Below are 26376 nucleotides of genomic sequence, written 5' to 3' on the forward strand. Positions count from 1 at the left end.
AGTCTGCACACTGAGAACTACTGCTCCAGAGGAATTTAATTAAGCTCAAGCGCAACGTTTCAACCTTCCCTTCAGATCCTCCCCATCACCCTGGTTTATCAGCTCTCTGTCTCTGCCTCAGGCTCCGTCGGTCAGTTCCCTGGAGTCGGCAGCCCTTCCTCGACCACGGCTCCTCCCTCTGTTGGCTCCACCGTGGGTCCCCGTTATGACTGTGGCCTGGGTTCCACCAGCTCCAAGCCTCTACGGTCTCTGTCTGGTCCGCTCTGGCTCCTCCCTCCTTCGTCACCTTCCTCTATTCTGACTGCGAACCCCCTGCCGGGTGTCCGTCCACCTCCTGATGCTCCTCCCAAGTTCCCACCAGTCCCTCCAGATGTGCCTTCCAGGAGAGGGGACGATATGTCAGGGTCAGGAACCTGTTTTGTTGTGTTTTCTCTCCTCAAGTGCTCCCCGTGACCTAGTTTTCCCTTTTGTTTGATTGTTTTCATTGATGTCAGGTGTGTCTCATTAATTCCCTCGTTAAGTTAAGTATTTCAAGTATGTTCTGTCCGGTGTTAAATGTCAACGTTGTGCTATGTATGTTCCTGCTTGCTCCATGTTTCCCCAGTTTGGATTATTAAAGATCTGTGTTTATTCCATGTCTTCTTTTTTCTCAATCTTTCACAGTAACAGTAGTGAAAGAAAGCCATTTTGTGTCAACTTAGTGAATGTCATGGCAGAGAATGTCTCCCAAGCCAAAAATAATGGACTGACAATCTGACTCCTTAAATGATACTTTTGGTTTATAGTGCTGAAATCCATAGCACTCAGTTATACAACACCTAAAACATCTTGAAATCAATGGCCTTTTGCACTGATGCTGGACCAGTAGCCTTTCCACAAACTCAAGACTGTGATGAGATTATTTTATAAGCACAACTTCTTCACTGTACTGTCCTTAACTGTGACTCTGGCTCAGGAAAGAAACTTCTGGGCCATAAGAAACTTTGGAGTGAGTGCAGGGAGCATGTGATGCTTTGAGGCATTAAATTCTGATTGTGTCAGTAGAATCATGTTTCTCCTCCACAGCCTGGGAATGTTATCTGGGTCAAGAGGCCCAGGGCAGATAGAAACAAGCAATTTATAGACTTGAAGATTGTTTTTCTTGCTTTCCCTCTCTTTTGTAAATGCTTTGGTAATTATAACTGCACATTTATTTTGTTTAAATGCTTTTTCGATTGAAATAGCATCCAACTGTTCTGTGTCTTTTGTCTGTCCATGTTTTGGAAGCGTGAATGCGTGAGACAGCAGATGGAAACCTGTGGCTCTGTAAGAGCTACAAACAGAGGAGCAAATGTCACTAGCGTCCTTGGACTGGAAACCTGCTGGAGATGCCAAGAGGCCACAGAGACAGACAGAGAGAATATGCTCATGCTAAGATCTATTAGGGCCTACCTGCCTTATTAATACATTAATACCCAAAAAGTATCTAAATCAGCAACACTGAAACTTCACCTAAGGGTACGTTCACACTGCAGGCTCAAACGACCCAATTCCGATTTGTTTGGCCCCTATGCGACCTGTATCTGATCTTTTCATGACAGTCTGAACGACACAGATCCGATCTTTTCAAATGCGACCTGCGTCTGAACGGCCAGGCCACATGTATCCGACCCGTACATCATTGATACGCTACAAACGTCATAATTCTGCGTTGAAGTAGGCGGGAACCAGAAGAGCCACTCACATCAGTATCCCACCACTCCTGGCTGCGACTCCGCACCCACAGGTTTCTCTGTACCGACGCTGCTAACACTGCTCCACAAAACGCCATGGCCAAAAACCTTCTTTTTAATTTTCTTCTTAAAACGAGAAGATTGTAATTGTGCTGGCTCCGTTGGGAAAATAACTTTAATATTGCAAAAAGAGCTCCGCTGTTGACTACACTGTTGTTCACATCCATGTTTAACGTTAGCTACTTTCGCTAACAACGAGTGACGTCGTTCACCGTTGAGTACTCTTCTGCGCATGTGGGTCACTTCTAACTCATTTCACGTTCACACAGGAGATCACAAAAGGTCGCATTTGATTGGAAATGTGAACGGCCTTGCAAAAAAAATCTAATTTAAAAAAAAAAAAATCGGAATTGAACATTAAGCCCTGCAGTGTTAACGTAGCCTAAATGGCATCCATTTAAGAGACTTTAACTGATAAAACAAACAAACTCTTACGGGAAAATAGATAGCGGCACATGAGTGATTCATTCCCTCACTCTCATTGCAAGGACAAGTGCTCATATTTAAATGACAAACAAACCTCTTTCAAAGAAAAGCAACATCTACGGACCATGAGTGGACTGTGTGCTGAAACTCAACAAATACTGTAAATGGAGAAATTATATGTAGTTTTGAGCTTCATTATATCTTCATTGGTTAGGTTGCGTGTATGTTTAGCACTTTTTTTATTACATTTGTTTACATTTATGACATGTTCAGACTTTCTGTTTACAATATATATATATATATATATATATATATATATATATATATATATATATATAATTATTTTGAAATGTAGGCTTAATTTTTTGATAAACAAAATATAATTTCTTAATTTGATTTCATGTCGAAATGCTCTTTTCATGCTTTGTGAAATCCAACTGGAAATGATTATTCAATATTTTGTTGTGTTTTAAGAGAAAATAAGACACTTAGACTTGCTGTCAAACTATAATTTTAATTCTATTAAAATCTAGACAGATACTCATTTTACAGAATCATTTTACAATACAATTTTCACAAGGAGAAACATTTAAAATAAAAAGGGAAAAAAGCAATAAGCAAATATGAATAAATATGAAATCTAAAATGAGCTGGAATGAGGTACAGATGCACACCGCCAGTCGATTATTATAGCGATAATATTCAACATAAACATGCAGCTGATCAAATAAGTGGACAGTTGTGTACGTTTACACTCAGATAATGAACTAATGATGAAGGATCATGGGAAACCTTAGTCTGAACTCATCTGACCTGAGTCACGCTTGTGCTTCTGGCAGTGAATACTGCGTCTGGAGAAGATTCAGATGAGTCACTGTCTGTGAAATACTGCATTTCCTTTACAGTGAGCCAGAGTGAGACAAACAACAGCCCTTTACACAAATCCATGAATGGCACGCTGAAGATTCAGAAACAGACGAAAGATGGCAAAAGCAAGAGGAATTAAAACTTATATGAGCTCATCTATACCACAAAAAAAAAAAAACAAGAGTTTGAAAAAAGAGTGACGCTTGCATAGATTCAGCCCACATGTGATAGTGGGCCTAAGCTTACACCCCCACCCCCAACAAACACACACACACACATAGCAAGAAGAATTAGATAACAGCTCTATTTCTGACACTGCGAGGTTCACCAGACACCAGGAATGATTCTTTTCATGGATATGCAGATCTGAGCTGCTTTTACTGATGTTCAAGTCAACATGAAAGAATATTCTTCATAAATGTGGCCCTGGACCACAAAACTAGTCGTAATTAAGGATAAATAATCTTTCCATTGATGTATGGTTTGTTAGGATATGATGATATTTAGCAGAGATACAGCTATTTGGAAATCTGGAATCTGAACAATTCTAAATACTGTGAAAATTGCGAAGAAAAAGTTCTTAACAATGCATTTTACTAATCAAAAATAAAATTTTAGGTAGGGAATTTACATAATATCTTCATGGAACATGTTCTTCACTTAATCCCCTAATGATTTTGGCATGAAAGAAAAATCTATAATTTTGACCCATGCAATGTATTTTTGGCTGTTTTTTGCACATATACCCCAGAGACTTAAGACTGACTTTGTGGCCCAGGGTAACTAATGTTCCTGGTCTTATTATACATGATTTTCTAAATCTCTCAGTGAAATGTCTTTATCCCTGAAACAGCTTTCTGTTGCACTTGATGTCAAGGCTGTCAAATAGCTTTTCAGCTGCTTTTGTAGGTGACTCAGCCTTTTTGAAAAATCTTTGTGAAGTTACTCAATGCTGGGCAATGTACTAAAGCTCATGACAATGATAGCTGATGAGGGTGAACTTGACCTTCATCCTCCATGCTTCAGGTCAAAAAAACCTCTTCAAACTCACTTGACGCCCACTTTACACCTCTGCATCAAACCTTGATGAATACAACCAAATCCTGATCTACATTTTATGTTCTTGTTGACTCAGAATCCATCACATTGAAAAAGTAAAACATAATGTGAATGCATTGCATCTTGGCCTTAAATACAGATGTGAAAGTTTCTGCGAAGAGAAAAGCATTTATACTGAAATCTGATTAATCATATGACTATAAGATCTTCTGAAGAGCACATGCAGGGGTGTTAAAGTACTTCATTGAACTCCATTATATACTTAAGCATTCATTTGGGAATATGTTCCCGGCTCGAGTAATTTTGATACTGCAACTTTTACTCTATTTATTTTCTAAGGAAAAAATACTCCACATTTCCAAATTCATGTTTCGCAAGTCATTGTTACATAAATATTTTCTATTATATAAAAATATAAGCCTATATAGTGTTTTCATTTTACTAAGCTGCTAAGCCAATCAAAGTGAGCTCTGGTGCTTTTTTTGTTGTTGTTTTTTTACAGCCAATGAAATCCATTTCAATGTGAAATGTAATTGGTGATAATTGCAGTCATTTGTTCTTGTGAAGAGACGCCTTAAAAAAAAAAATTGATTTTTATGATTACATGTGGAAACAACTTTTTGGCACCGTATTCCCTCACTTAAGTACAAAATCACTGTGATTTTACACCCCTGACCATATCGTGCGTCCAAATGTGCTTTTTGTCAATAAACTTGATGGCTTTGATGTCCAAATAATACATAAGCACATTTCCAACACAAGATGCCATAGTCATGACATAAAAAGTAAGCTATAATTCTGAAATAAATTATGACTTTTTATCTCATAATTTTACTTTTGTCTCATAATGATTTTTTCATACTTTTACATTTTTATGCCCTAATAATGACGTATGTCATAATTTGAAAATTTTTCATCTCATACATTTAAACATATCATAATTCTCATAATGATTTTTTTTCTTATTGTTTTTTCATATTTTTATGTCCTAATTATGACTTAGTATATCATAATTGTAACTTTTTATCTCATAATTATGACTTCGTATGTCATAATTATTCTGTCATAATTTTACATTTTTATCTCGATTAGGACTTACTGTCATAATTTCAACTATTATCTCATAATTATCACTTAAGAGTTTCACAATTTGTCTTTTTATCTCATAATCATGACTTAGTATCTCAACATTTTCCGCTTTTGTCTCATAATTGTGACATTATGCATCATTTTAACTTTTTATCTCATAATTGACTTTTTATCTCATAGTTATTTACCAAAGCTTCTATAGATCACACTGTATAAAAGGGTCAAATATACTGTACATGTAGACACAACTAAAAAGATAATCGATTCATATGATGAAGAGGGTTGTGCAGCGATGTTTTAAGGCAATGTCAAGTATCTGTGAGCGGTAGGAGGAATGACACAAGAACGATGATGATGGATACGGAGAGAGGGACGATGAGCAGATAACAGGACACAGGGAGAGAGAGAGGGACGGGGAACACTGCCAGGGTCCATTTTCCGCTGTCGGGTTTGTCGTCTGTGACGGTTTGAGTCTCTCGCGCTGCACAGCGGCAGATTACCAGCGGCCGCACCTGAGAAATGCTCTCCTTTGAGACAATGACAAAAAGAAAGGAAGAGGAAACCAGTCAATTTGGAGTCTTTCAAGCTGTCTTCTTCAATCGTTTGGTTCAAAATACTGTTTTTTTTTCTTTACTTGAAATGTAATAAATGCTAACAGATACAAAACGTCAATGTTATTTAAAAAACTTATTTTATTTTAGCTAGTTGCCAAGGCAAAATCTCAAATTTTCATCTAGTTACCTTGAAGTACTCAAATAATTTAAAAAAATTTTAAAAACTATATTTAATAAAATCTAGACAAATGTATAAAAAATTGCCAAGAACACACAACAAAATTACCAAAACTTTAACGAAAGTGAAAATGATACAATCTAAATAAAAATATTAATAAAAAACTATAATAGTAGGAATATATTAATGATAATAAAATAAAAATAAAAATTCTGTAAATTTCTTCATTTTAGTAATGTTATGAGGCGTTCAACTTGCGCGAAACTTTTGCCACATCTTTCGCGCCACTGGATATCTATTCGTGTCTTTGCATTGACTTAACATAAAATCACTCGCGCTTAACGCTTAATCGCATCTGGTGTGAACGCACCATTCGATGTAAATAAAAATATGGTTTTTTTTAGATTATTTAGTGAAAAACAATCATGGAAAAGCATTTTATCTAGATTATATTATTGCATTTGTTGTACTTCTCGCATAATATTTTAGAACACATTTACAAATTAATTTCGGACGATAATTAAGATGTATATTTCAGCTACATCGTTCCACACTGTTGTTGAACGTCGCTCACCTCCAGGATGGTCCTGTTATGTGCGCGATGAGGACTGAGCCGTAGACTCCAGCGGTGCGTCCTGTGGCTCCGCCCACCATCGTCTTCGCTCTCCGTTGTGTCCTGCCGCGTGATTCGCTGACGCTTTCTCTTCCGGGAGCTGATTCGCTGGAGGGAACCCACAATCTGGAGCCTAAGCGAATCACAAAGCAGAAAGCGAGCTGAAGAAGATGACGAGGTGTAGCACATGCGTGTGTGTCAGTCACACACCTGCTGTCCGTGTCCTCGATGTCTGCGTCTGCGTCGCTGTCTCCCTGTAGATGAGGCTGAACACAATCCTCCTGAAACATGAGTCACACGTATGAACACACACACTCGCGCTTGTGCTTATACATTCAGAGACGTGCGCCCACCTCTGTGCCATAACCCTCTGAGTATCTGGTGATCATGGCTCTGTTCTTACCGCACTGGACACACTTCACACTGGAGTCCTGATGACAAACATTGAGACAGATTCACAGACTGTAAGACCCTTTAATTCAAACCATTTAATTTGATCTGTAGTAGACAAAACAGATGATAAAATGATAAAATAGGTGAAAAATCCCATACAGTACATTTAAATTGAAGGACTGACTGGTACCACATATTGAGACAAAAAATGTTGGATATTTATTATTATTATTGTTATAGTTATTTATTATTTTTAACTATAAATACTTCAAAATTTTGGTGTAAGATTGTTGGGGTGTTTTATGTTAGAAATAAGTCTCTTCTGCTCAACAAGGCTGCATATATTTGATTAAAAATACAGTAAAAACTGTAAAATTGTGCAATATTTTTACAATTTAAAATAACCATTTTCTATGTGAATATGTTGTAAACTGTAATTAATTTATGTGATGCAAAACTGTATTTTCAGCATCATTACTCCAGTCTTCAGTGTCACATGATCTTCAGAAATAATTCTGATATGCTGATTTACTGCTCAATAAATTTTTCAATTGAACTCTAAATGTTGAAAACAGTTGAGCCACTTCATATTTTTGTTAAAACTTGGATACATAAAAAAATATGATTTTTTTGGAGAATATAGTTCAAAAGAGCAGCACTTATTTGAAATAGTAAACAGTTGTAACATTATAAATTACTTTAATGTCACTTTTGATCAGTTGAATACATCCTTGGTGTATAGAAGTATTCATTACTTAAAAGAAAAAGAAAAAAATGTGAATACTACCATAACTGCATGTAGGCTATGTGCAAACACTCACCTCCTGTGGGTGCTGATCACAGAAGCTGGTAAAGGGGGTATTTTCACACAAACACACTGCTGTCGTCTGCCCACAAGCCCCCAAGTGCTACAGAAAGAGAAGTCAGAACATGTGCAGGTCCAATAATGACACTCATACCTTTCCAGTAATGGAGTTCATACCTCACAGTCATTGTCCGAGTTGTCTGAGAAGAGGCCGTTTGAGTCTGAGTCTTTTCTTCTAATCACCTCCATGTCTCCCTGACTCACTCACACTTCCACCTACACGAGGCCAGGGATAAATAAAGAAGCACTGCACCAACAGAACCACTTCCACTCGTGATTACAGCAGGGTGCTCTCCAGCAGGGCAAATCATGCTGAACGCTCATGATAATAACGCATTTTAACCTATTCTGATGGACTTATAAACTTTCGGTGTCCAGTGGATACATTGTTTCAGTTGTGAAGCACTGCACTGACAGTGATGAGTGTAAGCTGCTTTTGTGGGGGTTACATGAGCGTGACAAGTGCGTGAAACCGATTGCCCTGGTTTAAAAATACGTGTATAAATATATATTTGTCATCCGTGCAATCTGCTGTTCTATTGCTCTATCATCTTTTATAAGGAAAAGCAAGCGTTGGTGATTTCAGCTCAGTCCCACGCGCATCTGCCCCGCGCGCTCGTTACGTAATAACCGCTCACGTATTTCATCCGCTCGAAGAGCGCAGATATTTCGCAATATATTTTCTTCTCCGTAAAACTTTATTTACATTTCATAAGGCTGCATTCAATCATTTAAACTCATTATAAACACTTGAAACAAACAGCAAACTAAGAGTTGCGTGCTGAATATGCACGCGCACAGCGCATCGTTCTTTATCAGCGCAACTGAACTGCGGCCGTGTGCGAACTTCTTAAAGCGGACACTATTGACTTACCTTGTCTGAACGATGATACAACATCTCAGTCTTTAGCTTCCAGAAACACCATCGGATTGTTCGTAAATTTTGCGCGTGGATTAATAAATCAGGACGGGTCCTCCGCTGCGCGCGCGAACACGGAAGCGCTCGGTGTCCCGAGAATGTTTGACATTGTAGTTTCGGTGTCAGTCGCTCGTCGAATAATAACGGGGCGGTCCGCGGGAGCGCGCGTGCCATAAATAACATTCGGAACAGGGTAAAGCAGCGTGCGCGCTCCCGTGGCGCGGATGATGTACGGGTTTGAAGAACCAATCGAATCTCTTCATGAGGATTATACTGTAGCTTCCTCAGCTCCGTCATTGGAAACACGCGGCTTTAAATCTTATGATTAAACCTGTATTTAACCTCAGAACCACCTCAAAGTAAAAAGAGCTGCAAGAGTCTGATTCTGGGGTTGCTGTGCTTTCAAATTAAATTATTATAATCTTAATTCAAGTGATGAAGGATTGAAATTCTGAGGTTAACCCCGGCCTGCTTTAAATGTTCGAAAATGATAAACAGCTGAAAATAATGTTAGAAATTTAGAAAAGTGGTCAAATGTAATCAGTTACATTACTTTAATAAACTAATTGAAATAATTTCACTACTTATTACATTTTAAATAGGTTGTAATCTCTGATCTATTACATTTCCAAAGTATCCTTCCCAACACTGATTACAAGTAGCCTAAGCTTAAATTAGATACAAAATAAATAAACTTAAATTAGGTACACTCAAGAAAAAAAAAAGAACAATTAAAGGTAACACTTTAGAATAAGGTTCCATTAGTTAATGTTAGTTAACTACTTTCGTTAACATGAACTAAGCAAGAACAATCCTTCTACAGCATTTATAAGTCTTAGTTCATGTTAATTTCAACATTTACTAATGCATTATTTAAATCAAAACTTGTGCTTGATAACATTAGTTAATGCACTGTGAATTACCATGAACTAACAATGAATAACTGTATTTTCATTAACTAACATTAACGAAGATGAATAAATACAGTAATAAATGTATTATTCATTGTTTGTTCATGTTAATTAATACATTAACTAACATTAACTAATGGAACCTTATTCTAAAGTGTTACCCAATTAAAATATTTTTTTATGGTTTAAATGAAAAAATAAAAATAAAACAATTTGAATGCATCTCACCATAATATAAATAAATATAGGTCCTAAATGTATACCAATGCAATTTGTATCATATTAAGGCAGACGTCTAGGATCTGAAGGACAGATGTAGCTCTGCTGGAGGTCTGACTCATATCTCCTTCTCATCTTAATGAATAACATCTCACTGATTCTAATCGCCGGTTATTCCCGTCTGAATGAGGTCTGGGATTGCCCTCTCCAGTTAATTAAACATCATTAAACACTGTTATGGACAACATCCAGCCCTGCGGTCCCATTCACTTCCCCGGCTTCACAAACAAACATAAACAGCTTTAGGAGACAGAGCCACATGAGACGCAACTCGTTTAACAACCCACTTAATGTAAAATAACAGAATCTCTCTTCAACTGTAATTGTTATGAAGCAATGAGAATACTGTTTGTACACGAAGAAAACAAAAATGATGACTTTATTTAACAATAGTCAGCAGTCTCCTCTGTGTCTCTCCATTTCACTCAAACTGATTACGCTCTTCTGTGTGAAGACCACGTCCTTGTGGCGCGGCTGACAGTCTGAAACATAATGGTTTTAAAGTAAATCCAACATAAATTTTTACGGTAGCTAATTTGTCTGAATACATATAATCTCAATCATGTTTCTGTTTTCAGGTTTATCGCAGTAGCCACTTTTCGCAGTACTTGTCTAGATACTGGAGCTATAGCAGAAAACAGAACCTCAAATGTGATTACTTTATTATTTTCTCTTTCAGTGTTCAAATTCATTCCACATAATTTTTCTGACAACGCCGGTCCATCTGGGCCTGTGAAGGTCACTGTGCGCTGGTTGAGAAAAGCAACTGTAAATGTCAAAGACATGACAGTGCTCCATTTTTTTGTTTTTGTTTTTCCTTGCATTTAGATTCCACTCGTTCCTGCTCTTCCTCGGTCGCCCGCGCACCATGGTGAGAGAAAGGAGTGCGGAGGTGTTTTGTAAGACCCTCAGTGACTTTGCTCTGAAGTACAGATCACATTTGTGCTATCCTTCAACAGAGGAGAGAGAGAAGGAGAAGCACAGTCAAAGCACACCTAAACTCAAACCCAGACTCCAACAAAAGCACGTCCGATGCAGTAAAGGCCACTTTTTACAAGTAAGGGCCTGAAACACTACTTTTCATTCTACGTTAATTTGATGTATACTTAAGTGTTGTATATTTAATTCTATGTATATTATAATAATACGTTATCCATCAAATTCTCACAAGAGGTAGGCAATGCATGGATCTGTAAAAAGTGAATCAGTTTTAATTAGGAAGCTATGTAATGACGGATGTCTTTCTTTCACTGAAGGAGAATCGGAAGAAACTTGAGGAGGTTTGAAGACTCTTGAATCATCATCACCTTTCCACTTTGACTTTTTTTTTTTTTTTTGACTACTCTTCCACGACATCAAGTCAAGTGTAAACAAAGTATTATAATTGTTGCCACATCCCTCAGCTACATTCAAATAAACATGTATACAGATACTATTGCTCTGTTGCAGGTGTTCACTGCCAAAGATTGAAGTCGTGAAGGCCAATCCTAATTTCTCTAAAAGTGTAGCTCATTGACTATTAACTTGTCAACTATATTTCTGCGTTGTAAGCAAGCTGACACAAATCTCAGTGATTCTAAGGCTTGGAATCAAAAGTCAGTCATTTCACATGCTGAATTGTTGCTGTTAATGAATTGTTGTTTCATTATTGTTTTACTGCTTAAAATATGATGGAAAACACATTACGTTTCCATTGTGACAACTTAGCCTACACCGTATATTGTGACAAAATCACCTGACTTGCCTTTTAATACATTTTATATTAAATCAATGGTACAGTGGTATTTAAAGTACCATTGTTTCGCATTATTTTCGCCATAAGTCTCTGTGATTCAGAACTTCAAATAAATGTAATCAATAATGACATGATTGGCAATGCTCTTTCTGTGGCATTGTGTTCTGTTTAGTAGGGCTTTAAACTTCTTAAGTATGTGCTTTTAATGCTTTTTTGTGCTAATGGTTTAAAGATGGTTGAAACAGATCAATATCAAAACACAATAGTTAATTATCAAAGTATTATTAATAAAGTTTTTCTTAGTGTTTTTAGAATATTTTTGACTGTTAAATTGGTCAACTAATGAAAAGGCAATTTACCAGGTTTTAATGCAGTAAACATAATTATTTTGTTACAACATTTACTATAACACATTTCTGTGATTTTGTTTAATTAAGGAACTTTATTTCAGATATTTAACGAGCTGTTAACTGCATAAATGGGACGAAAAGCTTTTGTAAAACGATTAGCAAGATGCTGCGAGCTGAATCCTGCATTCATTCACCAATCAAACGCGAACATTGTTTAAAAAGTTAGACGTAGAAGAGAATGACGCATAAATCCACCAATCAATTCCTTCTGTTTCTTCCGCGCGTTGAGATGTAGCCAATGAGATTCGAGGATGAGTGCAGTGGGGCGGGGCTTGTTTCCAGGACGTATTCGCTCGACGCCATTTCGTGCCCTCGTCTGTTGGTCGGTGTCTACTGAACGAGCTGGTACGGACTGTATCCACAAAACAGTACAGCACCGAATTTTAATCATTTTTAGTCTTAAACTCCCGGTGAGTATTTTGGTTCGAGAGATTTTTTGTCGTTTTTTTTATTTTTGACTGACTTTGAATCTTATCTTTGGAGATTTTTTTGTGTTTTTTATTTTTAATGTATTTTTCTGGTCATTTTCTGCTTGGCTTTGGTGGCGTACATTTTGTGATGCCGTTGATAGAGCAGTGAACACACACAAAAGAAAAATATACTTTGAGAGGACCGCACGATTTTTATTTTATTTTTCAAAGTAGGAGTTATTTTTCACCTCATTTTTGCAGGACTTCTGCTAGAGCAGTTGGTTTGTTTGATTTTGAAGTTAATGTGGAGGAAATGGCTCTTAAGGACCAGTGGTTGTGTTTTCAAGATGGGCTCGTTTTTGCCTCCATGTCCAGGATTCAGAATAAAACCGCGTTTTAAGTCCATTTTTAACATGACAGACTGATTTTCACAATATAAGTAGACCATTTTTATTCGTCTGTAGACATTTGGAGTCAGCTTGTCCTTTTTAATACATTTATTTGCACGTTATTTTTGCTCTTATTTTTCAGGGTCTTTGCGTTCCAGTCGGAATCGAATGTTTTTATCTTTTTTTTTTTTTCTTTTTTTCTTTCTCCAGGCGACGAGTTCTGTTTCAGCACTTTTAATGGACTGAGAAAACACGTTTTCTGTCTCGTGCAATAATACCAATGCATGGACAACTTAACACTTTTTACATTTGCACCCCGGGTCTGTGCAAAATCATGTAAACGTTCAATCTTTCCATTAAAAGTACACCAAGAATGTTGAATTGAGCTGGTTGCATTAATATTAAATAAATGTTTGAAGAAGGCCCATTGGGCCACACAGTATAACTGCCTTCGCCCAAGTGCTCAATGCCTCATGCTGTGATGTGTTCAAAATTGCATCATATTTGTGTGTAATCCAAAAGTTCAGCCCATAAATCTCTTATAGCTGTCTTGTAGAATGTCTTGGAGAAATGTAAATGATATATTGATTTCCCATCCCCCACACCGACTGATTCATTTCATTGATTCAACAGTACTTTCAAATGCCATTTCACGTTAGAAAGTGGTTTACTTTGGCTCTGTCTTTGTATGCTTGATCTAGAATATACAAGTATTTCTTACTCTGTCTTCATTCAATGTGTATGTCATATGACTATGTGAAATGCACCAAATCATGTTCCCCTCACAGTTCCCCACTAGGCACACATCAGTATCATACTCCAGCTAAAGTCTGTCAAGACCAGTTTGGTTTTTAGCTGTTATATATTTGTGTAGATCACGGGCTCCCCAAACATAGGAATCGTTCACATGCCAAGATCTTGGGTACAACCACTTATTAATATTTCCAACTTTTATGATTAATCTTAACATTTATTTACAACAGCACAAATTTGATTCTAGACAACAAGGGTGGAAGTTGTAGAAATGATTGTGCATCTACTGTAATTGAGTCTTGTTTCTCTTTTCTTTTCTTTTTTTTTGCACCATAAGCAAGTGTTTCAGTGTGACTGGATGATAATTCCCATTTGTGACCCTGGAGCACAAAACCAGTCTTAAGTCTCTGGGGTATATTTGTAGCAATAGCCAAAATACATTCTGTAGGTCAAAATTATACATATGAAAAAAATCGCTAGGATATTAATTAAATATCATGGTCCACAAGAATATTTAGCAAATTGTATACCGTAAATATATTGAACATTTCTGATTGGTAATGTGCATTGCTAAGAGCATCATTTGGAGCGCTTTAAAGACGAGTCACGTTCTGTGACTGGTGTGAACGGTAGTTTAATGAAATGGGAGTGAGTTTCGTTGCAGAATATGCGACTCACACTTTGGGAAACCCTGGTCTAGATTAAACACTGAATGCTGATGTTGATGCCTTTTGGACATTTTGCTCTTTAAAGTCATGGGAGGTCACATTTCTATTTTCAATTCCACATTGTACACCAAATTTGTCAAACCAAATCAGATTACTCCTATAATGTAGGTCTCAGGTCTGTCAACACTGTCTAAAGCTTTTGGTTTATTTATTATAATTTTTTTTCCCTGTTTTAGAGAGTTAAAGGTGTTCTTTTCTGATTTTATTCATTTTGCTTTTTTTGTAGTTTTTGAGGAAGCTTTTTTTGAACCACGTCAATCCGTAAGTTGGTTTTTCTTTCATTCTCCTCTTGTTTTAAGCAGACTAGACTCCTGTTTGCTGTGTGTACTTCTTCCATTACCCTAGAGTAAATACCTTCGAAATAGTCTGTAGACTTTGTGGATTTTTTTTGTAAAGACATTTAATAGTTCATAGTCTAAATCAGCTTCAGCAAAGTCCAGCAAAACACTAAACCACATGCTTCATGGGCTTTCAATGTTCAAAGACACGCTACAGTTTGCTAACCCACTCCTAGAGACAATCCAAACCTTTGACAATGAAGTCTAGCCTAATTTTTGGATTAATGGTAGTGTTGTGTTAGTTGAGTGGAAAGACAAGTCTTCATCTTGCTGTGATAGATTGTTGTAGGTAATTTCAAGAACCGACATCTAAATTTCACATTTAAAACTCATTGACTTCATATGACGTATCATTAAGATTCTAATCCCCAGTTTCACAGGCAAGGCTTAAACCTAGACACAGAAAAAATGTATTATGAGCTGTTTCAGAAACTTGCACCGACTGATCTTGAAATATACCAGTGCCCTTTTGGATCCAGATGCACACCATTTTTTTTATTTTATTTTCTAAAGCATGTTAATAAATAAATACATTTCCTAATTGTACTATGGCCTTATCCTGGCTTTAAGTCCTGTCTGTGAAACCAGGCCTAAATTAGTGTTTACGCTATTGAATCTTCAATTGGCTTGGGTGAAAACAAAGATAATTGTAACAGTCTGCTTTTGACTTTATGTAATACTGATAAAGGAAGAGGCACAGAAAATGTCTTGACTAATCATTAAATTGCTGAAGCAAAGGTAAAAGTTATTGTGAAACTTCCTACCAAGTATAGAAATGTACAGGGCCTAACTTTCTTTAAATGTGGTCTATCTCTCCTGGTGCCTGAGGAGATTTGGAGATTTTAATTTGCGTTGACCTCTGTCTGGCTCCATAATTGTCCCGTAGTGACGGTTTCACCTGCTTTCATCCCTATAAAGCTGGAATTTCCTACAGACACACTGATATTCATCTTTTTGTTCAGCTATAATACAGACTTAATGGTGCATCTTAAGATGTGCCGAAAGCATCTTTTAATAGACCTTTTTAATCTCTCTTGGCGTTGGTGTGAAAGTCTTTTTTTCATTAGCGTAGGATTTGATTGCGTCACACTGGGAAACATCACTCTATATGACACTAATAATTTCCCCTTAAATGAAAGAGTTTAGTTAGAGATTATGTGACACTGAGCATGTTTAAATACGTTATGGTGACATGGCTGTTCTGTTTCACTTGGGATATCTGTCTGGATTTCATTTTCTTCGCTTCACGTTGTGTGCACCAACCACTGGGTGGCAGCATCCGAACACTAGACTGCTTGTTTGACCTTGGGAAAGTGTTGATTGGTGTGATGTCCGTGAAAGTGCGGTGGGTTACATCACCCACCCATGCAGTACAACCTTACCCACAATGCACTGCTGAGCAGCAGCTCAATGGTGTCCAATAACAACCCTCTTCTCTCCAACAGAATCAGGCAGACAGACGACTCGACCTGAATTACAGACAGAATGGAGTGAGTTCTGACTATTCAACCCCCAACATCCCCTTCAGCACACTTCAGTATCTCAATGTGCACGTTATGTGGCCGCATGTCCCAAAAATGCAACCAAAAACACGTCCAAAAATACCACCAAAAACATGCCCCAGTCCAGCTAAAAAAAAAAAAGTTTACCCCTCAAACATGTAGTAAGAACAGAAAACGTTCCACACGCATAACCAGATCCATTTTCCTCAGTAAATTCACTGTTTAGTGCATTTCCACCCATTTTACTCCGTCAAACCCATAAACCTAGCAATATTATAATGCCTCTGTATTTAAGCTTGAATGCAGCAGGCAATAAGTTTCACTTTTAGTTTGCATGCGTGAGATCCCAGCTGGCCATACACTACCACATGACCTGCCCGGCCCTGGTTCATGCAGTTATAAACGCTATCCCCTGTGACACAATTGAACGACAAACTGTGTAAAACAACATACACTCGTGAATCTTTGATTTGAATTGTTTCTCTATGCACGTTATAGCACAGGAAAGATTCATATATGACTGCCGTGGCTCTTATTTTAAACATACTAGCTGATAGAACTTATGAAACTTAACGTGTTTTAGATTTTATCTTGATGGTTACAAACTGTATATGTCTTTGTGTATGTTCTTCCCCCAGATCTCTTGTTCTGTTATAATATCAGTAATAGTGGACTAATTGAACATGTTCATGTATTGATCTGGGCAGTAATCATCTTCTTGTGGTTCTATTTTAAACAGTGAGAAAGTCAACATGACGTAACCAAAATTGACCCCATTTATTTTGAAACAGCTAATACATGTATTGAATCACTTACAATAAGACCGGAAACATGTTTTTATAAAAAAGTAAAAATGTGTTGTGGATCCCGTTTCATGTTGACTTTAGATTTCCAGAACTAATCAGGTCTCACTAGCTATGTTTTCATCCACATATGTATATGCAAACTTAAATGCACATTAAAAAAAAGAGCTCAATTGAGAAGGATCTTTTTTTACATGCACATAAACTCCAATAGAAACACATTTACTGAACAAATTCCTCAATGTGCAACAAAAACCGAACATATGATTGGATAACTGGACTAACTAGCAGACCAATCGCATTGCAGATTATCTAAAACATTGATTAGTAATTCTGAAATGCCTGAGCTAGTCTGTATTCAAAATGATTTGGTTTGGTACATTTACCTTCCAGAACTGAAATGGTTGTGTTCCCAAACATCAGGCCAAGATTACATGGCAGGAATTGCTATTGCAATTTGTCTGTTACATTCGCAGCAACGTCCATTTTTATTACTGATATGTTGTGCCGGTTTCCCAGAAAGTGGTGTTTTTTGTTCTTTTGAACACATGGAATGGAAACTGTGCATAAGTTTAAATTGGTTCATGCGAAATTCACATTTTTCTCAAGTTAAATTCACACTTTGGATGGAAACATAGATAATGAGGCTAGTAATGTTGTTATCAACATGCTAATTTTTCATGTGCCCTTCCTGTGTCTGTCAATCTTCTGCACCCCCTTTATTCCTCTCTTTTGTCTCAGTCATTCCCCTTCAACCAGCAGCCTGATGGCCAGCAACGTCACCAACAAGACGGATCCACGTTCGCTGAACTCCCGGGTCTTCATCGGGAACCTCAACACAATGCTGGTGACCAAAGCCGACGTGGAGGCCATCTTCAGTAAGTACGGGAAGATTGTGGGCTGCTCCGTGCACAAAGGCTTTGCGTTCGTCCAGTACGTCAACGAGAGGAACGCCAGAGCGGCGGTCGCAGGTGAAGATGGGAGGATGATCGTCGGACAGGTGCTCGGTAAGTAGAGTAGCATCACACTGTGAAGATCTTACTGATGCAGATCATTGTAGATCTCAGGTTCATTTATTACGTTTTGTTACCTGAGGATGCTACAATCTTAAAGGCTCTTCTGCAGTCACATTGTGTACTAAGACTGACGGAAAATGAAAAGTTGCGATTTTCTACGCAGATAGGAACTATACTCTCATTCCGGTGTAATAATCAAGGAGCTTTGCTGCTGTACCATGCAGCAGACACAATGATATTACACAGCGCCTGAAAGTAGTCCCCAGGAACTCTACTACTACACAAACTAGCTATTTTCAGGAACTGCGTAATATCATGTTTGCTGTAGTCCGTAAGTTTTCCCTCTGTTTGAAACCCGCAATTGCAGTTATTTTTGCAGTTTATAATTATGTTATTTACGTGGGTTGTGCACCGGCACGGCTCCAGCATAGATTAAATGTTTTGAGGACTATGTGTGGCTGTCAGTCCACTGCACATTATCTTAAAAGTGTCCAAAACAAGATCTTACACCCAAAAATGTCATCTGAACAAGTAACATATCTGCCAGTTTTGTTCTGACCAACTAAGAAAAAAATGGTACCAATGGCGATTAAATCTAACTTCAAACCGTGCAAATTATTAGTATTGTTATAATTTGTTCTCAATTGATTAATGTTAACATCAACACTGCGTGACTCCATATATTAGTGTTATCTGTAGATTATACTTTCTGTACAGTCTAATCTGTAATTGTCATACTATTCGAAACATCATGGAGATTGTTCTTTTAATCTTAAAAAGCTATTTAGTGTTGCTTAGAGCTTGTTCTAAAATGACAAGTTTAATTATTCCAGCTGCTGTGAGAAAATCCTAAAAACGATCCGCCACCTCCAGCGTTCACACACACACTCACAAAAAATAAAGTTACAGACTGCAGCTTTAAAGTAAATCCAAAGTCAATTGAAGTCAATGAACTTGGCGGCTCTATTTGCGATGCCTCCAGGCATGCGAGATCAAAGCTCATCTACTAGAATGGCACAATAATGTAATCTCAAAAACTCATTTAAATGACAAATTTGGAATCGGCAAGTAAGTCCAACATGAATTGCCCCATAAATGTTGTCTCTTGTCTTCAAATTGGTCCAGCCAAAGCACATGAGCGATTCAAAGAGCGTCATCTCAGGTCTGTTTCTAAAGGAAGTGGCAGCTGCAGTGATGCGATGACTTAACTATTGGTGATTGGCCGTTTTATTTAGAAGGTGGGAGTTGTTCTTCTGTCATGCTTTGCGTTGCACTTTCTTCTGTTCATATTAATAAGAGTCTCACAAAATCGGTCAAGAATGTGTCCACCATTTAATTTAGGACCATTAAAATTTATTTACATTACATTCATGGTGTAATGTAAAAGTGGTTTAACTATATCTAAAAATAAATCTGCAGTTACATTGAAAAATCTTAATTTAAGAGTATTGCAATTTTTTTATGCAACATCTAGTTTTAATTGTATTATTATTATCAACATTTACTTGATTTCCTTAAATTGTAGGGGGGTAATGTGCCCTTGCTTTGTTTTTGCAATATTTACCCAGATTTGGATAATGAAGAAGGGAAATAGGATCTGTACATTTCCAAAATTTCATTTCAAAGAAATGTTTTATATTGTTTTAGCTGTCTGTTAAATTTCTCCCTGCTTATGTTTGGGCAACTTTTTTTTGTCCTTCATATTTATCATTCATTCATTTAGCAGATGCTTTTATCCAAAGTGACTTGTCTCGTGACCACTAGCCCACAATATAAATTTTTTGTGTGTGTGTGCAATCTTTCTGCTGTTTTAGATATTAATCTGGCTGGTGAGCCGAAACCTCATCGTTCAAAGACCATCAAACGCTCTGCAGGAGATATGTACAGGTTTGTGTTTAATATTTTTAATTCTATTGTGGTTTATTTTTATGTGGAAGAGTGTTTTTACCCCTCTTAATTATTGAAGTGTTTTCTCCTCCAGCAGTTCCTCATTTGATCTGGACTATGACTTTCAGAGAGATTACTATGACAGGTGAGCTCTTACAGATTCACTGATCAAATGCTCTGCAAAGAGATTTGTTTATTTATTATTATCATTATTATTCATGAAAGGCTTTGGTGTCTGTCTGAACTGGGATTGCAGGATTCCGGGAACGTGTGTGTGTTAATCTGAGCGTGTGTTTTCAGGATGTACTCGTACCCGTCGCGCGTCCCCCCTCCTCCTCCTCCTCCTCTCTCGCGGGCGGTGATTCCCTCCAAACGAGCGCGTGTTAGCGTTAGCACCGGCGGCAGCCGCAGGACCAAAACCAGCTTCTCCTCCAAGAACAGCCAGCGCACGTCACGCACCAGTGAGGAACACTTTATTTTAGCTATATTTTCCATTTTATATATATTTTTTATTCTTATTTAAGTCCATTTTCTATGTTCACTACTAAAGTTCAAAGTATAATTTTCTAACATACACTTCCAGTCAAAATGTTTAACTTTGTTGTTGTTTATAAGGGTCTTATACTCATAGGGCTGCATTTATGTGAACAAATACAGTAATAAACTGTACAATATTATTACCATATAAAATACCTGTATTCTATATGAATTAATTTAGAAATTAAATTTATTTCTGTGATGCACAGCTGTATTTTCAGCATCAATCCTTCAGTGCCACATGATCCTTCAGAAATCATTTTAATATTCTGATTTGCTGCTTCATGATTTTAAAGTATGTTTGATCAAATAAATGCAGCCTTGGTGAGGAGTAGAGACATTATGAAATCTAACCAGCAAACTTATGAAGAGAAGTGCACATTTGGATGTCTCCGATGTTTGGTAACCGTCATTCGCATCCCTTTGTGTGTTCAGTGAGAGCCGACGATCTACAAACCATTAAGAAAGAACTGACTCAGATTAAACACAAAGTGGACTATCTGCTGGAGAGCCTGGAGCGCATGGAGAGAGACCACAGCAAGAAATCAGGTACATGCCACGCTGACCACAAACCTACTGCCCAGAAGCACAATCACTACTCATTTCTAATCACTCCTCGTGTTTCTGCACAGAGGTGAAGAGCTCTAAACCAGAGGACGCCTCCCCGCAGCACTCCAGCGGGAAGAAAGAGCGCGAGAGCACGGACATGAACGACTACGAGGACGAGGGAGACCTGCTGGAGGAAGAGGAGGTGAGTGAAGAGAGACAACAGCGTCAGAAATCACGTTTCTGCTCGCTCGTATTCACCCGTCGCTGTGGGTTTGTGCAGATCAAGAGTCGAGGAAGGGAGGATGATGATGAGGAAGAAGAGGGTGAGCAGGAGGAAGGAGAGGATGATGGAGACAGCACCAACGGAGACCATTCTTAAACATGTCCGACGTGGACACACATGCATGCTCACCGTCAGATATAGAGTAGATCCTCTGACCTTTAATGCACCCTTAGTTTTATTTTAGAAGTCCAGAACATTAAGACTCATCATGAAAATGAATCTCAGCTTTACACTCCATCGCATGAACCCCGGACTTCAGCCAGCATCCTCTGAGATCTCGTCAGTCTTGACCAAATCTGCATTTACAAAAAATTAACGTTTTCTGCTTTAGGATTGAGAAACTACTTTTAATTGCAGTGAAATCTCCTTCATTGCTGTGACATTGTGGCATCACCATGCCAAGCTGTTTTAATACTGCCAACCCAAAAGCTTAGATGTGTTTGCATAATAAATGGAAGAGGAACTACTTAGAAGTGCTGTGATTGGATTTTACCAAAACTGTTATAGTTTGTGCTTGGATGAAGGTTAGAGAGGGGACAAAAACAGTTTTGTAACTTGGCAACCCATTAAAGACAAACTCTAATAATCAACATCCTATATGACTATTGTAGGTTTACTAGGTGATTGACACATTGATGAGCCAATCAGAATGCATGGAATCTGGAGACTACAGCTCCTAAAGAGACACTAACATGCATTTTGTACATGTAACCTTTTACATGTACAAATTTGTCAAGCCTAGGAAACATTCGCTGTCCCCCTCCAGACACGTTCAGGTCAGCTTTAAGATCTCAAACCGCCGCATGAGTTACGCTGGTGATAATGGTGGCTGGAGTTAGGGAAGGTTCTGCCATGGTCTTGATCATTTTAACCGGCCTGTGTAGACTAATATTACACAGATGTGCTCAAATACACGTGAATGTCCTTCTTTACCAATGCTTTCCTTGAGTCTTGTGGTTGTGAGACCCTTCTGTTCTGGGTTCTGTTACTCATACTAGACTATTATTAGATCTCGGATTGCTTTCCAGTCGAGTCCTGAAGCTTTTGACGGACTTCAGTCCCCAAACCCTGAGCTTTCTGAACTCATCCAGCAGGAGTTTGTTTGTTTGTGTCGGTTCAGGCGCAGCAGTGTTCCTCTAGGACTCCTTTTGGGAGATAAATGTAGAGTTACTCATCCTGGCCAGTGGGCGGCAGTGTGGCCCAGTTCTGTTATTTAACCTCTCAGAAATACTGCTTGATTGAACAGTTTTATATTCATTAAGGGGTCACTGAGTTTGTGAATACGTTTGGATTGTACAGTCATTGTAATTTTACCCGTGGGTTTGTATCTGTGTACAGTGACACTAAGAGCTGAGTTTGCTTCTGATAAATACAAGCTGTGTTTGTTGCCGTTTTCTTTTCTTTTCTTTTGTTCCGTTTCTGCTTGGTCTTTGAAATAAGTTTCAATAAATCTATGAATGAAATCTCATGACGTGTCGGCTCTTATTGTGAGAATCTGGAACGACTGCTGTGATGAACTGCTTCAGTATCTTCAGCTAAACGTTGCATTGGTTTTTCCAATAGGTTTTATTTTCCCCAACAAGTAGATATGAACCGCGACAAAACACAATGACTTTTTTGCCTTTAAATTGTGCTTGCGACCTTACAAGTTGAGAGAGCCTTGTCAGATACCTCTTTATGGGTTTTTGCAAATCAATTTGCTTCATTTCAATGAACTAATTAAAAGAAACTCACTCAACAGTGTTCCCTGCGGTCGCTGCTCTCGGTGTAATCTGTTTCTGAATGGTGATTGTATTGCTGCCGTTCATCACTGATTTCTGTAGGGCTTTTGTATGTTTTATTAGATCATTTGTGATGCTGTCCTCCCAAAATGAAAGGCCTGTAGCACACTACCTGTACAACAGATGTATCTTTTGATTTCTTGAGAGGCCGTTGAGTGTTTGTTTAGGATGTGAATTGTCTAGTAGGGATAAGACTAGGTTCAGACAAACAGGTCTAGACGAGTCTCTCTTTTTATGAGATTGTTTTTCTGTATGTTCACATTCATCTTTCGATCTGTCTGTAGCTGTAACATTAGAGGACCTGTTAAAACACGACCCAAACCGCTCAACACACTTTCTATTTCACCTCCGGAGTCTGTTAACCTGTCGACCCAAAAATGTGGCAGAACCACGGTATGAGATTCAATATTAGTTCAGGTGCTGATTGTTTATATTGGGTATCTTATTCTCCATTTTCGTAGTGTTGATTCTGTGGTCCGTCGTTCAAACCCTCTGCTGTCACCAACTGTGCAAAGTTGGTCATGGGGACGGTTAACAGTCTTACAGTTTAAGCTATCATCACCCAAATCTCTCACAAGGGTTTTTTCCTCTCCTTCACTCAGTCCAGTCTTCAATTAGTTTTCAGTTGTTTTGTAAAACAGGAAAATGTGAAGGAGCTGAACAGAAAAGGCCGTATCTTATCAATGCTATGACATACTGATATGAAATTTTGTAGCTGTCATTTCCATCACGTCTTTAGGGTTTGTGCCAAATATCAAGTTAATATGAATATATGCAGCTCAAATCTACTTGGTTTTAAAGTGTGTGCAGCTAGGTGATATTGAAATCACAATCAAATTTAATTAGATAATGATGATAAAGCTCTGGATGTTTTTACTCAATATGGATTAATCTAACAGCCTGAGGGAAAAGAAAGTTTGAGTTTGACTTGAGGAATTTTTTTTTTTTTTTTTTTTACGTTTAATTTGAACAGTTATGCTTACATTTATTCTCAAGGTCTAACAAATGTGAAAAGTAGTTCATTCTTTAAAACAGTAAAGGAATATTGTGATAAATATTGATATAATATTGTGATATTATTGGCCATATCGCCCAGCCCCGTGTATCCTGTAAATGTTCAGTTTTATTAGTTGTTTTGTCTCCTAATTTTTTATTTTTTTCTTCAAATGAGTTTCATGATCTGAGCCCATAGACAGCAGGGCATCTGATGGCGGGTAATTTAAGTGAATTAGCTTTTCCACAACCTTTGGTACACCTGTTATATCACAGCGAATCTGAGCAATGTCAAACAGACTAATATGAAATGGACTCAATCAATTTAATGAAATGGGGATTATTTCAAACCAATGAAATGACTGTGGGCCGTTCTTCTGGCTCTTTGGAAGCAGACAGACGCAGGAACAATCAAACGAATTGAATCGGAGACACACACATCTGCTGGATTTCAAACACAGTGAGTGAATGAGGTGCAATGAAGATGAAGAGAACGCTTACTGTGCATCCCATGCCACAGATGGCAGAACGGCACGAATGTTCATTAATGAAGCGTTCTGTGTGTGTGTGTGTGTGTGTGTGTGTGTGCACATCTGACGCCTCATTGCTCACAATCATTACAGTGCAGTGAACACACTCCCCCTCTCATGGGATCTGTCATCTCTCTCTCTCTCTCCATCCATCCATCCATCCATCCATCCATTTGTTGTCCATGTGTTTCGTCATCTATCTATCTATCTATCTATCTATCTATGTGTACTCTATCTATGAACACACACACAACCACACACTTCTCCAAACAGAAAGTTTGAAGTCTGCCGTCACACTCAATCTGGGCTGTTTGCCGAAGCGCGGGTCTCGGTTACGCAAACACAAGTCCATGCAAACACACACAGTTGTACCTGCGAGATGTGGCATGCATCCGATGCCGAGGCGCTTCACGCTGACAGGCAAATAGATATAATGGACTGAACAAACCAGAAACTCAACAACACACACAGAAGACAAACACCCAGGTGACGAGTGCACAAACACTGCTGCAGCACGAGATCCTTCAGGGTGTTCGGGCCACGGGCATCTACTGTGTGTGTGTGTGTGTGTGTGTGTTTCTTTCAGAAGGTCATGTGTGCACTGCTGTTGCCAAGAATGTGTTTGTTCCTGACCGAGTATGAGTTTTAGTGTGTGTTCAGTGCTGTTGGATAACATGATCTTTAGAAAGGGTGACAATGCAGTGCAGTGTGTGTGTGTGTGTGTGTGTGTGTGTGTGTGTGTGTGTGTGTGACCCTCTGCAGGCTGCATTGTGTCGCTGTTCGTCTACGGGTGACTTGCTAGAATGTAAATGAGAGTTAACAAAGTGAGTCGTGAGTGACGTGAGATGCTTTAGAGAACAAGACACAAAGAGAAACCCTTACTAGGGCACTAGGAAAACTGCTGACTACTAGCACACTAGTGTTGTCATGTCACACTGTGAGACAGTCATTCACCTCATCTCTGTGTCTTGATTACTAAACCTGTGTTGATTTTCAGCATGCATACATACATTATATAATATATATATATACATTATTTTTAGGTTATGCCTCATAACGACTCTTTTTCATTTGCAATTATTTTTAACATTTTCTAATAGATCATTAATTTGTTGTAATATGATTGTCGTTTTGCAGGTTCCTCTCGTGTGTTGCATGCTTTGACGTGAGACTCTGGTGAGTCACAGAGAGACAGATGTGAGTCGCGTGTCATCTGAAGGGTTAAAATGTGTGCAAACCACAAGAGTGTGTGTATAGTGCCAGAGGAGAAAAGAGGCGAGAAACAGAAAGCGGATCTGTGAATGAGAGGAAACCTCTGCCACCTCTCTCTATCTCTTCTCTGGTTATCTCTCCTCCACAGACTCCAGAGCTGAACAACACTGTATACACATCCATCTCCTGGAGCTGTAAGAGCTGTTTATTAAATAGCCATTTAGTGATTTCTCAGTGATTTTCTGTGCTGCTGCTGATGCTGATCATATAGTGTTTTCTCTGCTGATCTGGATGCAGTCGTGCGTGACAGTGACGCTGTGTGTGTGTGTGTGTGTGTGTGTGTGTGTGACAGAGACAGCATCTGCAGCAAGACCTCATGCGATCAGAGACGATGAGTTTGAAGACGGTTTAATGAGTAGATGTGCGTGCGTGCATGTGTGTGAGTCTGATGTCACACTAATGTAGGTCAGACCCCAGTGTGATGACGTCACCGCCTGCGAAATCAGCCACAGCCAATCAGATGAGAGAAACGAGCAGGAAAACAGACTTCCCTTTTCAGAGCTCTGCAGCTGTTCACACACACACACACACACAC

General features: G+C 38.3%; 2 protein-coding genes across 10 annotated transcripts; one reads left to right on the top strand and one right to left on the bottom strand.

The window, feature by feature from the left end:
• Positions 1-2696: 2696 nt before the first annotated feature.
• Positions 2697-8893, bottom strand: LOC128017811 (uncharacterized). The gene is made up of 7 exons (XM_052603385.1): positions 8691-8893; positions 7934-8032; positions 7773-7859; positions 6912-6989; positions 6769-6839; positions 6520-6691; positions 2697-5740 (listed from the first exon to the last, which is right to left on the bottom strand). The coding sequence occupies exons 2-7, from the start codon at positions 8003-8005 to the stop codon at positions 5522-5524; spliced, it is 699 nt and encodes a 232-aa protein (XP_052459345.1). The 5' UTR covers positions 8006-8032; positions 8691-8893; the 3' UTR covers positions 2697-5521.
• Positions 8894-12315: 3422 nt separating this feature from the next.
• LOC128017797 (heterogeneous nuclear ribonucleoprotein C) lies at positions 12316-22728 on the top strand. Of its 9 annotated transcripts, none has more exons than XM_052603350.1 (9): positions 12316-12480; positions 14577-14611; positions 17735-18000; positions 19824-19896; positions 19976-20041; positions 20197-20357; positions 20869-20982; positions 21066-21184; positions 21263-22728. In XM_052603350.1, the coding sequence occupies exons 1-9, from the start codon at positions 12322-12324 to the stop codon at positions 21359-21361; spliced, it is 1092 nt and encodes a 363-aa protein (XP_052459310.1). In that variant the 5' UTR covers positions 12316-12321; the 3' UTR covers positions 21362-22728. The 9 variants fall into 9 exon arrangements, with proteins under 9 accessions (XP_052459310.1, XP_052459311.1, XP_052459312.1 ...); XM_052603351.1 differs by having other exon boundaries at positions 19991-20041; XM_052603352.1 differs by having other exon boundaries at positions 19994-20041.
• Positions 22729-26376: the final 3648 nt, after the last annotated feature.

This window comes from Carassius gibelio, chromosome A7 (genome assembly GCF_023724105.1).
Source record: "Carassius gibelio isolate Cgi1373 ecotype wild population from Czech Republic chromosome A7, carGib1.2-hapl.c, whole genome shotgun sequence".
In the NCBI taxonomy this organism is placed as follows: Eukaryota; Metazoa; Chordata; class Actinopteri; order Cypriniformes; family Cyprinidae; genus Carassius; species Carassius gibelio.